Source organism: Pantherophis guttatus, chromosome 13 (genome assembly GCF_059756535.1).
Source record: "Pantherophis guttatus breed Tessera chromosome 13, ASM5975653v1, whole genome shotgun sequence".
NCBI lineage: Eukaryota > Metazoa > Chordata > Lepidosauria > Squamata > Colubridae > Pantherophis > Pantherophis guttatus.
This window is the reverse complement of record NC_142075.1, coordinates 12,147,501-12,161,915: the sequence shown is the minus strand read 5'-3', so window position 1 is coordinate 12,161,915 and position 14,415 is coordinate 12,147,501. Positions and strand designations below refer to the sequence as shown.

Below are 14,415 nucleotides of genomic sequence, written 5' to 3'. Positions count from 1 at the left end.
AACAAATAAAATAAATTTTCTCATGAAAAATTTGTTTTCCTTTTTAGAAATGAGAGATGAAGAGTATCTCCACTTGTTGAATATTGGGGGAAAAGGAGGAGATTTCTGTCTAGGATGCGAAAGTCAGAACTTTAGGAAGTTCTTTTGCATTTTAATCTGATTATCCAAAGGGGTCTTTGGCTGATTTTGTTTTTAAATATAAAGATGGCCTCTATAGTGATGATGATCACAATAAAAGTATGCTACTTTTTCAGAAAAAGCATTTCTTTAAAAAAAAGCTTTTTTAAAAGAATAGAATAGAATAGAATAGAATAGAATAGAATAGAATAGAATAGAATAGAATAGAATAGAATAGAATAACAGAATTGGAAGGGACCTTGGAGGTTTTCTAGTCCAACCCCTACATCACTTCAGACAAATGGTTATCTAATCTCTTCTTAAAAATTTCCAGTGTTGGAGCATTCACAACTTCTGCAGGCAAATTGTTCCACTGATTTAATTGTTCTCACTGTCAGGAAATTTCTCCTTAGTTCTAAGTTGCTTCTCTCCTTGATTGGTTTCCATCCATTGCTTCTTGTCCTGCCCTCAGGAGCTTTGGAGAATAGCTTGACTCCCTCTTCTTTGTGGCAGCCCCTGAGGTATTGGAAGACTGCTATCATGTCTCCCCTAATCCTTCTCTTCATAAGACTAGACATATCCAGTTCCAGCAACCGTTCTTCATATGTTTTAGCCTCCAGTCCCCTAATCATCTTTGTGGCTCTTCTCTGCACTCTTTCTAGAATCTCAATATCTTTTTTAAGTTGCAGTGCTGTCTAGAATCACAGTAAAGAGAAGAAAGATCTTATAAACAAGATTCTAATTCTAGCTGTGCAATCATAGTGGATGGGAAACATCTACCTCTAACAAAGAAGAAGTCTCTGGTCTATTGCAATGGTCTGGTTTTCTAAACTTCTAAAGTGTTCTTGCCAAACAAAATTTTCCTCCCACCACTTCTCAGAAGAACAAGCTACTTTCAGCCCACACTTGACACTTCATCTTCTGAGTACAAACAGGAGAGTGTGGTATTTTCTGAACACGTACAAAACACACAAAATGAAATTGAAGGGTTCTATAGAAAACCTTTTTCCCATTGATCTTCACTAAAGCACTGTTGTAGCCGTGACTTGGCTGTGTGTCGATCAAGACACCTGCCTCTTCAGACAACTTAGAATACAGTGAGGGTTGTGTGTTGGGAGGCCCTGATTTGATGTGTGCAATTTACATAATCCTTATCAGTCCCCTTGTGATGGAATGACCTCACTTATGCAAATGTTGCAAATTGACTCAGATCATGATGCAAAGGATGATGGAATTCAAATGCCAACAGCCACCCTCCAAACCCCAAAATGACCACTTAAACCCAAAAAAGTTGCAGTGAGCACCAGCAGTTGTTTGATGCAGACGGGCGGTGGACTCTCCCCAGAAAGACGATATCACATGCTGAACTTTTGGGATAGCAGAAGCAAAACCGTTTCCTCAAATTTGCCCATTCTGATATAATCTCAACAAAAGTTGGTTGCAAAGTAGGACAAGCCCAGAGTTGAAGCTCAGGTTAAACATTACTGCCAGTCAAGATAAACAATAATAGACTATACTGATAAGATTGGGTTCAGATAAATCATAATACTGTTTGTTTTGTTTGTTTTTAGAGTAGTATGTTAACACAGCCAACAGCAGTTTGCTTAATAAATCATGTTTATCTAAACCAAGACTCAGAGAAACCAATCTACTACTTTAGGAGTTGCTTATGTGCATCTTTTGAGCTGGCAGTAGTTCAGTGGTAGAATCCATGCTTGCATTAGATCTTACAGCATGTTCTGAACTTGATGTAAAAAAGATAGGATGCGTATGTGTATGTTGTATATGTTGCTCCAGGATTCTACTTCAATATTGGTGTTAGAAGATGACAGTCGCCAACATTGTGGTGGTCATTCTGGGAGAATTTCAAAATGTTAATGGCCTAGAAAGTTTTCCCTGGCTAAGGACCAAGAACCTTAATGGATTTATTTATTTTTTATGAACTTGGTTGGATGTTGAGATTTTCTAGGACTTTTTCTTTCTCTAGCTAATACCCAATTTGATTTGATTTTCAGGAAATAAAAGTCAGACTCTAGAACAAGAGATTCATCTAGGCTTCCATTTTATGTATGTCTAGTATCAGACAATAATCCTTCTGTTTACACCAGCTTGCCTCCTTTATTAGCAAAGCACTGAATGAAGTTTTACATAGGTAACATGCCTATTGTCCCTCCCTGTCACTGTATTTTTATTCTCTTGTTTTTGTTTGACAAATTCCAATAAATAAATAAAATAAATAAATAAGCATAATGACAAACATCCCTGATCCCGTCTTGGAAGCACAACTCCTGGGTCTACTTACTTTGCTCTTCTTACTGCTGGACATTTTATTCCTGAGGTAGCTGAATGTACGGCTGACTTTCGTTCCACTTTTGGCTTCCAAATCTTTTCTCGAGGGGCTGGGGGGTTGGAAACTGCCACTCTCCTCACTGATGCTAAAAGCCAAGAGATAAAACATTTCAATCAATGCACAAGAACTCATCTGTTTCAAGTTGGAGACACAGCATTTTCATTTGAACCTGCCTAGTGTGCAAGTTAAAGATACAGAAACTATTTTAAGGAGAAAGGACCAAACTTTGCTGCAAGCCAAATGCTTCCTACCCACCCCTCACAGGTAGGCTCAGTCCCCATATGTTCTCATATGTGCAGGAATTACTGCCTGCAGAACAAATGTATTTCATTTTAAGTACAATTAAATCACGCCAAAGCCATTTTACCCAATTTTTAGAATATGGTCTCTCATATGCCTCTTAAAGACTGAAAGTGGCTCTTGATCAATCAATCAATCAATTGCTTTTGTGATCAGTTCTCAATCTTGATTGCACAGCAATACTTCTTTTTCTGCAATACAGATCTTTTATACCAGAGGTGGGTTTCAGCAGGTTCTGACCAGTTCTGGAGAACCGGTAGCGGAAATTTTGAGTAGTTAGGAAAACTAGTAAATACCACCTCTGACTGGCCCTGCCCCCATCTATTCTCTGCCTCCGGAGTCCCAGCTGATCGGGAGAAAATGGGGATTTTGCAGTAACCTTCCCCTGGATTGGGGTGGGAATGGAGATTTTACAGTATCCTTCCCCTGCCACTCCCACCAAGCCACTCCCACCATGCCCACAGAACCAGTAGTAAAAATTTTTGAAACCCAATACGTATACCTTGCTCAACCTGAAACTAGTAAATTTGACAAGCTTTTTGATTACAATTACGAGATATGTAGATTTAATTTTTCAATCAGTTGATCACTGGGCCAATTTTTTTTTACAGAAAAATCAACCTTTTTTAAAAAAAATAAAATAAAACCCACCATCACCACCAATAGTCCTTTTTGTTTAAATTCTTGTTGAATTCAAGAAAGCAACAAACTATATTTAGAGAATGTTTAAGAGATTAATAAAAAGTTCACCTTTGAGTCAAGGAGCTGTTGAAGGATCGGATGCCTACAAAAATATTAAGAGAAAAAAAGTAGAGTTAAAAATCATTCAAAACCAAAACATATATAGTAATACCTGTATGTAATTTTATTAAAACATATGTTCCAGTATGACAAGGTGGAGAAAATGTCACCAGTGCCAGATGGTGTTTGATTCTGAATTCATCCAACACGTGTTAGCAGGATAACAGTTGACTATGATATCTAGAAGGCCATACTCTTCATTAAGATTATAAATGAGCAGTTATGTTGATTTCCTCCTCTCTTTTTATGAAGATAGTTATTTTGAGAACCAGCTGATGGGACCACATCTAGAGTCAATACTTCAGAGTCTTCCCAAGTTGATGTCTCTGGTCATTTCGGGCAATCCGTGAAAAGAACAAGTAGAAACATGGTTCGAAATCTAAACAGTTTCTTTCACATTTCCCAGCAAAAATAGATTTGAGAAAGGTGTCAAATAGGAACAAGCATGCATTACATCCTCTCGCTTGAATTAGTAGCTGGGACATTTATGATAATCACTGGGGACAGTCTGCAAGCTGAAGCCAGCAATATTCAAAATCTTTTGAGTGTGGAGGATTTTCTTGTCAATTTTATACCCAGGCAGAAAGGTTGGAGATCACACTAAGACCTTTGCAAAGGACAAAAGAAGCACGTTCTAAGGAGTTGCCTTGGTTACTTTCTGGTAAGAAATTCAGCCTAAAGGATTCATGTGGCCCTTTTAAGCTGTCTGAATCTGAACAGAAGTTTCCTACTGCAGATGTTCCAATAACATATTTACATTGTGATGCACACGGAGACACAATTCGAAGAACTACGCACCTCCCTTTGAAATTAACTTATAATTGTTTTATTTGCTTAAAAGGTTTAGGTTACTGTAGGTAGGTTCAAGATGTGCCATGCAAATTGGAATTTCGGTCCTTCAAATTATACCATATTGGAACAATTTTCAAACACTCCCCCAACGGCACATCCTTCACTACTTCAAATCATCCCAACCCCCCTTGTCTATTCCTTGGCCATAAATGACCATGTATTTCTTGGTTTACATTTACTGTAGAGTTGATTTTCTTCTTGTTGTTGTTGTTTTAAACTGTCTTAACTATTTCCTCACATTCTGGCATCAAAAGGCAAGGATAACAAGAAGGGTACAGGATTTTATCTTGCTGCCGTTAGAGGAAGGCAATTTTTAAATGGTGATTTGAAAGGATTGCTTTAGGAAAAATCTCTCTCTGGAAAACAACTAACTTGTGTCCCATGGGTTTGTCCTAATTATTTCAGGATTTAACCACCTCCAGTAATGAGCTTATCTCCTGATTAAAATCTCCCTTTCACATTTATTTCTTTTATTTCTTTATATTTCTTTATTTATATTTTATAATTCATTTATATTTATTTATAAAATACTGTCCAACAACCACAACAAATTCATTATTATTTTTTTTCAAGGATAAGTTGCAGAGGACGCCCCTTCTAATATTTCTGAATTTACACGTTTCATTAAAAGTGCTCTCTTTTTTTCCTGAATACCTGTTCATGCGAAATAATCTAAGGGTTAAGTTAGCCTGTAGCAAAATTTAATAGTTTTGAACGCAAGCAAGTACGAAGAATCACATCAGCGTGGCGTCCAAGTTGGGAGTTCCTACATGCAAATAAATAAATAAAATACGATACGATACGGCAAATCTGTGACCATAACATCAATTCCTACACATGAGTACTATATCCCCATAACATTCCTTATTGATCCGGGGGGCCAAATGAAGAAAAAAGGAGAACCTTAAAAAAACCTTGTAGGCCAAATTTATCAACAGGAAAGTAAGCTGAAAAAGCACTTTGGCTAGAATTTGCAAGCAGCAGGGAAGACAAGTGAGGAAGACAAGCCATTCAGCTGAGACTGAGCCGCTAAACTAGCTAGCATTTACGTTCAACGAAGCCACGCGAGATTCTGAGCTTCTCCACGGAGCACTAAGCAAACGGCAGAATCATTTTTCCCCGAACAAGAATACTTACTCTCCAACTTCTCCTCCTCATCACTGGAAGAAGAGTCAACAGAAAAGACAGTTTTAGACTTAGGAATGAGAGGAGAGATGCTGAAGGAGAAGAAAACCCGTCTAGGTGGCTGAATCCGTCCCTGTGCTGAAAAGTGGGTTAATGGCAGAGGTTAGAGCATGCCGTTTCGACACCCGACAACAGACAATAACAAAGAAAAAGGAAGAAGGGCCACAGCGAGGCAAAGAAGAAGGCAAAAGGCATATTTACAAAGCAAAGGGCTGCAGCAGCAAAAAGCAGGGAAGTGGGTTTTTTTTAAAAAAAAAAAAACCCCAAGGGGGAGGAGAAAGGGGAGTTTTCATTGTATGCAAAAAAATAAAATAAAAAATGCTACAGGTAGTCCTCGACTTATGACAGTTCATTTAGGGACTGTTAAAAGTTACAACGGCACTGAAAAAAAAGTGACTTATGGCCATTGTTCACACTTCCGACCGTTGCAACATCCCCACGGTCACATGAGTTACATTTGGATACTTGACAACTGACTCAAATTTATGGCGGGGTCATAGGGATCCTCTTTTACAACCTCCTGACAAGCAAAGTCAACGGGGAAGCCGGATTCACTTAACAACCGTGTTACTGCGTGAGGAGTGTTCCTTGGAACGCTGACATTTCCAGTATTTGAAGGGCTGCCACAAAGAAGAAGGGGTCAACCTATTCTCCAAAGCACCGGAAGGCAGGAGAAGAAGCAATGGATGGAAACTAATCCAGGACAGAAGCAACCTAGAACTAAGAAGAAATTTCCTAACAGTGAGAACAATTAATCAGTGGAACAATTTGCCTTCAGAAGTTGTGAATGCTCCATCACTGGAGGTTTTTAAGAAGAGGTTGGATAACCATTTGTCTGAAATGGTATAGAGTTTGCTGCCTGAGCAGGGAGTTGGACTAGAAGACCTCCAAGATCTTCCAAGTTTTAAGAATAATTTGGGGGGAGGGGGGGTTTAAGTGTTGCAATATAGACAAGTGCCAAAATCAAATAATGATGAAATAGTTGCAAGAACAGAAACATTTGAGGGATCTCTTGTGTACTGGAGCATGACTAAAAGGTCTGGGTAGAGGTCAATAGCTTTTCTAGACTTCAGAGCAATTTTGCTACAACCATTCAGAAGTCAAAAGGTTGAGAAGGAAGGAAGAAAGAAAAGCCAAACCAATCTCCAAGAAAACAATCAATATGAAGTCTACAGAGGGGAAACTTTCTCAGTAAGCTACATCAAGTCAAGACTTGATTCTCATATCAATATTTTCCAAACTCTGAAATAGTAGGAACTCACTTTTATATGTGTCATGAAGATTGAGATGGGCTGCCATATATATTTTCTTAAATAAATGAATAAATAAATAAATAAATAAATATGCTCCCAGATGGGAGGTAGCAATATTTCTGTGGGATTTCCCGGCAAATTAGATTGTGCTTAACTTTTATACCATGTTTCCCCGAAAGTAGGACCCTGTCTTATATTTTTTTGAACCCCGAAATAAGTGCTTGGCCTTATTTTCAGGGAGGTCTTATTATTTTGGGGCAGGTGGAGCAAGATGGGGCTCTTCTTGCCATCTTACCTGATTTCCAGCTCTGTCTCCCTAACCCTAACCAGAGGAAATGGCGGGGATTGGCTGTGCATGTGATTAAATATTTTTGGGGAGGTCTTATTTTCGGGGGGGCTTATTTTCAAGGGATGTCTTATTTTCAGGGAGGGCTTATTTTCAGGGATGTCTTATTTTCAGTGGAGGGCTTAATTTCAGGGGAGGGTTTATTTTCAGGGGAGGTCTTATTTTCAGGGAGGGCTTATTTTCAGGGAGGGCTTATTTTGGGGGGGAGGGCTTATTTTCAGGGGAGGGCTTATTTTCGGAGAAACACGGTACTTACACTATCTTTACTCCTCTTCAAAGAGTCTAAATTAAATTCCTAAGGAATGTATTCTAGGTAGCGCCTTGCATTCCAAATGTAGTATTAAGGAGGGAGGCAAGGCTATCTAAAGTTGAAACATACATAGTGATATTACAAAGTAGTGATTATGGATGATGGCTTTATTCCTAGAATAACTGTCTCGGTGAATGTAAGCAATCCCAACCTGCTCTCTAACCTTCTGCGCCTCAGGATTCTTTGTGTGACCTCCGGTTTATGTTGGTCCTTTTTGTCTGAAAAGAGAGGCTCATTGCCAAACAAATCTCTAGAGAGAGACACTCTCCATATTTATTTTTCTAAGAACATCTATGATATCAATGTGCACTTCAAAAGGTAACCTTGCAAGTGAAGGCCACGTTAAAGCCTATCATGCTCCCTAATAACACAATAACAAAATTGGAAGGGACTTTAGATACTACACTTGATCTTAGCCAAAAGGCCGAGAAGCCTATGTAGGTCAATATATATTCTCCCTTTACTAGAGAGACTGCCAGGGAGGATAGACGACTTTTATGTAGGCTTTCTCCTCCAAGACTCAAACCCGGCTACCACACGTGCAGGGGCAAAATTCTGTGTTGCTGCAATATCCACAAGAAAAAAAAAATTGGTTACAGAATTACAGATGCCAACTGGTACCAATTTTTTGGAGATATCTATAACAATTTTGGGAAAAATACATTTACTCACATACTATCGGCTCTCCACTCATGTAAATTAGGGCGTGATCCTAACAGTTTGAGATCATGTATTTTCATAACAGGGATGTTATTATTCATGATTCATGTCAGTATTATTTTTAATTTATTGTATGTCTATTGCTGGTCGATGACCGTAATGAAGTTTATATTCTATTCTTCCCAAAGAAGGGACTTTAGAGGTCTTCTAATCCAACCCCTTGCTCAGGCAGGAAACACTATACCACGTTGCCTATTAAATGATCAAAATATTAAAATAGCAACTTTCATTGGCACGACACCGTTTTGTGAATCTGTTTCTTTCCTTGCTATTAATTTGAGCTGCGGTGCAGACCTCTTTGGAAAGGAGTGCAAAATTTGAAGGAAAGCATTTGCAAAAAAGGTTTCCTATAATTAAGAGAAAATAATCCGTTTCTCAAAGAAAGCTGGTTTTCAAGGGAAAGATTCCCTTTCCCTTTTTTTAGCCACTTGGAGAGAAAAAAAAGGGGACACCAATTGGTCCTTTGTTGAGTACGTGAGCCCATCCTGTGTGCGGATATGCCCTTAATGAGGGCCCTTCGGAAGGAGGAAGAAAATTGGTACATTCTGGTCAGCGAAGATGAAGTGTCTATTTTCATGGATGGACCAAGTGTTTTGGTTACTATTGCTAAGGGAGAAGCAAAAACGAGTCAACATCCTTATGAGTCATGAGTCTTGAGAAGCTAAGCCAGATCTTCCAAAAAGGTTTGGTTGTTAGAAGAGACTTTCTCAGTGGCAAACTCCCAAACCAGAGAGGCTTCCCTCCAAGAAGGGTGGGGGGGACAATGATTTTCTTATATATGCAGAGTGTTTTATTTTATGGCAAAAATAAAACATGTATAAAATAAAATGTGGACTAGGGGAGACATGATACCGTGTTTCCACAAAAATAAGATCCTGTCTTATATTTCTTTTGAACCCCAAAATAAGCGCTTGGCCTTATTGCCATCCACTCTAAAGCCCAATAGGGCTTATTATCAGGGGATGTCTTATTTTGGGGGAAACAGGGTAGTAGTATTTCAGTATTTGAGGTGCTGCCACAAAGAAAGGGGGGAGGGATTTGTCAACTTATTTTCCAAAGCACCAGAAGGCAAGAGAAGAAACAATGGATGGAAACTAATCCAAGACAGAAGCAACCTAGAACGAAGGAGAAATTTCCTAACAGTGAGAACAATTAACCCGTGGAACAGCTTGCCACCAGAAGTTGTGGTTGCTTCATCACTGGAGGCTTTTAAGAAAAGACTGGACAGCCACTTGTCTGAAATGGTATAAGGGTCTCCTGCTTGAACAGGGGTTGGACTAGAAGACCTCTAATGCTCTTGTTTCATTTTGTTTCTTTGTTTGTTTTTACTATTTTGTATTTTATTTTCTAGGGTAGAACAATAATTTTTTTAAAAAAGAAGAATTTGAAATGTTTGGGATTTTTTATTCCTCCATGTATTTCCCCGAGGAAAAATGTTCTCTTCACTGTAGTGACCCCTGCAAAACTTTTTCCTAGGTGTTTTCCATATGGCTTGTATCCTGACTTGTGTTTTTAAAGTATGTGAAAACCTGGCCTTTGGTTCAGGTGAATGGTGAACCTATTTTATATGTTAGTCTGTACATCTCTTTGAGATGTACAGGTTGTTTTTTAAATTGTTTATTTTTAACACTGCATGCCTCCCAAAGTTTTTAGACAGATAGATGGCCTTCTAAATTGGACAAATAAATAAATAAGCCATCTAAAACCATGGGTGACCACACAAGCATCATTACAGTTGGGAAGTAATAGTTAAATTTAGGAGAAATGTAAGGAAATGCCACTTCCGCTTATTATATAAAATCTGGATTTCCAATTGGAATAGAACAAGAATACAATCCATTAAATGCTAGAGTAATCATGGATTACAATCACTCTGTTCCAGGCTCATTTGAGCCACACCACATAACCACTAGCAGAACTGATGAACAATGAAGCTGCACCGGAGATGCAACTTTCACAACTGCAAGTCAGAACCCACTGACGTTCCCTCAGGGCACACAATCATCCTATAAAAACATGTCTCACTGTCATTTCCGCTAAAGAAAAAAAAATGAGGCAGATGCAGAGATAGCTTGTTCTTCACCTCTCTCAAAACTCCAGATAGACGTAAAAGAATCCAGGAGACATTTTCCAAGGAGGGGACATTAGTCACAGTGGGGTGCAGTTTGTTTAGTTATTTTGGACTGTTTCTAGCACCTTAAAGATGGTTTCCACATCTTACTGGAGACTTGTCTCTGCTACATCAAGATTTCAATTTCTTTTTATTCTTTCCACTACTGAGGGGGGCGAGATAGCTCAACAGTTAAAACACTGAGTTTATCAGTTGGAAAGCTGAAAGCTCAGGTTCGAGACCTGAGTGATGCGGGACAGAGTGAGCTCCTGTTCCTTGCTCCAGCTCCTGCCCACCTAACAGCTTGAAAGCATGCAAATGCAAGTAGATAAATAGGTACCACTTCAATGGGAAGGTAACAACGCAGGGGTGGGATTCTACCAGTTCGGACTGGTTCAGGCTAACCAGTAGCTCCGACGATCAGCTGGGAGCGAACTCGTTCGCCCGACGATCAGATGGGCCCACCTGCCTGCCCGCCCTATTTTCCTACCTTTATTTTCTCAGCTGATTCACGTGGCAAGAGTGGATTGCTGCGTGAATCAGCTGTGTTACTCCTCCAAAGAAACCTGGAAGTGAAGATTTCTTCAAACTGTGCACGTGTGCGCAGCATGAATCAGGTGCGGGCGTGCGCAAAGCGTGAGCGCATGCACAAATCACGTGATAACCAAACCGGTTGTTAAACTGGGAGGATCCCACCACTGTAACAGGGTTCCATTAAACGTATAGTCATACTGGCCACATGACCAGGTAAATGTTTTCGGATAACACTGGCTCCCTCTGCTAAGAAACAGAGATGAGCACCACCATCCCCTAGAATCTGACATGACTGGACAGGGGGAACCTTTATCTTTACCTCTTTTTTCTCACTACTAATCTGATTGTCAACCCTGAAACTGACCTGGCCGAAGCCATCTTGGAGCTTCAGTGCTGCCGTACTAGAGCTGAGGGATAGGGAGGGGCGATTAGAGATAGCTGGGGTTGTGTAGTCAAAACAAAATACTTTCTCTTGGGAACCAAGGACATTATCACACCTGGACGGAGGAAGGAGGAGTAATGTCACCAGACCAGCAGACGCTGCCTTGATTGGGCCATGTGACTGATTGTTTGGGATTGAGAGAAAAACTTTTAATTAGGTGAAAACCAAGAGGCCCCTCAGTTGGTTTTTACCAGACATGTGCCAATTTGATATTTCCAATAAAACTATTCTTTAAGGAATTCACCTGTCTCTGAGTTTTAGCTTGCAATGGATCTATTACTTGGAACCCTGACACTTATTTCTTGGAGAGGCATTGGGAAGGAATGAGAGTTCAGTAGTGTGCTAAGTCTCAAATTTAATCCAGGGTCTTCTACATTCTTAAAAAATGCACAGGTTGGACCAATAGAAGAAAAGAACTTGAGCATCTTTACAGGAGTAATTAATTGGGCAAAACAACCCAACACTTCATATAGTGCAGGACCAGACATTTGCCTCCTCTGACAAATACTTATCTCAAAATGGCGCAAAGCTAGGCTGGTATAGGAAAAGCAGAAGGTGTGCTTAACATGCTCACAACTGAATGCTACATGCAAAGAAAAACTAAATTAAAACCCACAAATACTCACTATTGTCTGATTCCGCTTGGGCGATGGTCATCAGCGACATGGATTTCGTTAATGGAGGAGAAACGGGACTTGTGGAGAAGCCGAAGGAGCGGGGCTGTGGTCTTTGGAGAATCTGTGAAATGCAGGATGGTTAAACTAAATTTAGTCTTCTCGGACCGGTCAAACAGACAAATAGAGGAGAATATTTGTAGCTCAGGGCTTAAATGAGGAGGTCCATGGTGCTTTCTGAGCTTGGTTGTTTCCCTGCAAACGTTTCTTGACCCAAGTAGGTAACATCATCAGTGCTAGAAGGGAGTGCGGGTGGGGAAAGAGGGAGAGGAGGAGGAGGAGGAGGGGGGGGGGAGGTGGTTAGCCATCACTGTCCTAGGAGGTGGTCCTTAAATACATAGTTAAGATTTCTGTCCAAGATTTCTCTTAGCGTTGATCGCAAGAGTGGAAAGTGAAAATCGAGTTGAGGATCACTTGTAACAAAATTATGAAAAGGAACGGTGCCTTCTGACATCGAGGGATGCAAACTGCTGTTGCCCACATCTGGCTTTGTAGACCATGCAAATCAAGCAAGGATAACTGTATCCTTGGAATGACCTTTCTTCTTACCTGACTTCTCATTTCTCCTAGCTCTGATTCCTGTTCCTCTTCAGTGAGCGAGACCAGGGACCCTCGTTCATCATTTGCTAGGGGACTCCGCCGAAGATCTTTGGTGTTCATAGATGCTACATCGAGACTTGAGGATGGCTTAGTAGTATCATCAGCCTCTCTGGAAAGACCTTCTAAGCTGTAACTGAAGACAAATGACAGGCTTTAGGTTTCCCCCAGTTCTTGATAGTTCAGTCAATAAAATCTTGTTGGCTTAAGCAAGCTTGACAAGGAGATTTCCAAGTAATATTGTGCTGTATATTATTTAGCTGTAAGCTGATCTACCTGGTTTCCTTGGTTAGTTAGCATGTTAGCACATTATTGCTGTTAGAATTAGAGACCCAGTCCACCCGCAGTAGCTCCTTTGCAACTTTCTGCTGCTACAATTTATCTGTCTAGATATAAATGTGCAGGCTCAAGGACTTTTTGTAAAGAGCCCTACTTTGTACTGAGTATAGATTTGGTCTTTCTCCTCATGAGAAAAATTACCTTCGTACAAAGATGCAAAGGAAAAATCAAGAGGAGCATTATTAGTACTTTTAGCATGAGTTAGTTAGGTGTTTTTATTTTTTTTTTTTAGGAAAGTTGTTTCTAATAAAGAATTGCTAAAAATGGATTCCAGTTAATGCCGAGTAGAGAAATACGTGCAATTTTTTTGCCTTCTCATTCAATTTAATCAAAGAGATTTTGCTTTAGTAATTCTTTCTAAAGGAAAGCATTGTCAGAAACATTATCAAGGCTGGACTTTGGCATTTATGGGCTGGTTTAATTATAAGACTTCACCATGCAACCCTTTTCGTTGTTCCTTCCAGTGGTGAAATCCTCCGCGGGTTACCACCAGTTTGCTGCCTGGTGCACGGAAAAAGGAGCTGTTTGAAGGTAAGTAGAACAGTGTGGGGGGGAGACATCTGTGCCATGCGATTTAGATTTGCTAGAAAGCAGGATTTCTGCTTTCTAACAAATATAAATCGTGCGGCACGACTGTCGTCGAAAATACCGGTTCAAATGAACCAGTAGCTTTTTTTAACTACCAGTTCACCTAAACCAGTAGCTTTTATTACTACCGGTTTACCTGAACCGGTGCGAACCGGTAGCATTTCACCCCTGGTTCCTTCCTGATTTTTCAGCTTCAGTTTAAAGTTTCGTTCTCCCTTGGGTCCCTTTTGGCAACAAAATTATTGTTGTTGACTTGCCCTAGTTGGGAAAAAGCTGTGCATGGACGTAGAACGTGTTAAGAGGAAATTCTATGCTGCAATGTTTTTGTTCTGCTAGTTAGACAGAAGCCACAAAAATAGTTAAGGTGGCCGAAATATGCTTGGCCATCAAACCTTCATTGCTTATACGTTGCCATTCCATGCATACTTATGACACCTTCTGAGTTTTCCTACATTGGTTTTTACTTTCTTGCAATAATTGTTTTCAGCTTCGTAGTTCCTTGTGCCACTTATGATTAATGTTTACATTAACTACTTGGGGGCATAATTCCACCTCCTGTGTTTCCCACACATAACGTTAAGTGTATGTTTTGCTCAGTTTGCATATCTGATAGGATAAGAACATGCACATGCTTCATTAAGCATATTTCTTTCTAAATTTGGAAAGCCAGACTGATCCTAGTAAAAGAGGAAACATGCCGCTAACGAAGAGGTTGCAGCGGAAGTAACAGAGTTATTCACTTGGTCACCTATGGTGAGCAAAAATGGCTTCCAGGTGACTAGGGAAATTTTTCTCCATGAAGATGACCTGCCCATCTTGTACCATTTTAACCAGCCTATGGTCTTAGCAATCTATGTTAATTCCAGAAAACCCAAACCCTGCCCATCGTGGCAGGAG

The 14,415-nt window shown here is 39.9% G+C and overlaps 1 protein-coding gene and 1 pseudogene across 23 annotated transcripts in view; both read right to left on the bottom strand.

Annotated features, from left to right (window-relative positions):
• Positions 1-14,415, bottom strand: part of AKAP13 (A-kinase anchoring protein 13) — a 278,974-nt gene that overhangs the window by 48,419 nt on the left and 216,140 nt on the right. For 14 of the 23 annotated variants that reach the window (XM_087878344.1, XM_087878338.1, XM_034424691.3 and 11 more), the window contains 4 exons: positions 12,544-12,727; positions 11,947-12,058; positions 3,518-3,551; positions 2,420-2,552 (listed from right to left, as the gene is read on the bottom strand). In XM_087878344.1, the coding sequence (XP_087734470.1) occupies positions 2,420-2,552; positions 3,518-3,551; positions 11,947-12,058; positions 12,544-12,727 (463 nt within the window). Of the gene's footprint in view, positions 1-2,419; positions 2,553-3,517; positions 3,552-5,557; positions 5,684-11,946; positions 12,059-12,543; positions 12,728-14,415 lie in introns of all 23 variants that reach the window. The other 9 variants (XM_034424688.2, XM_034424686.3, XM_087878331.1 and 6 more) reach the window with 1 other exon arrangement.
• Positions 7,814-7,950, bottom strand: LOC117669946 (U2 spliceosomal RNA; annotated as a pseudogene).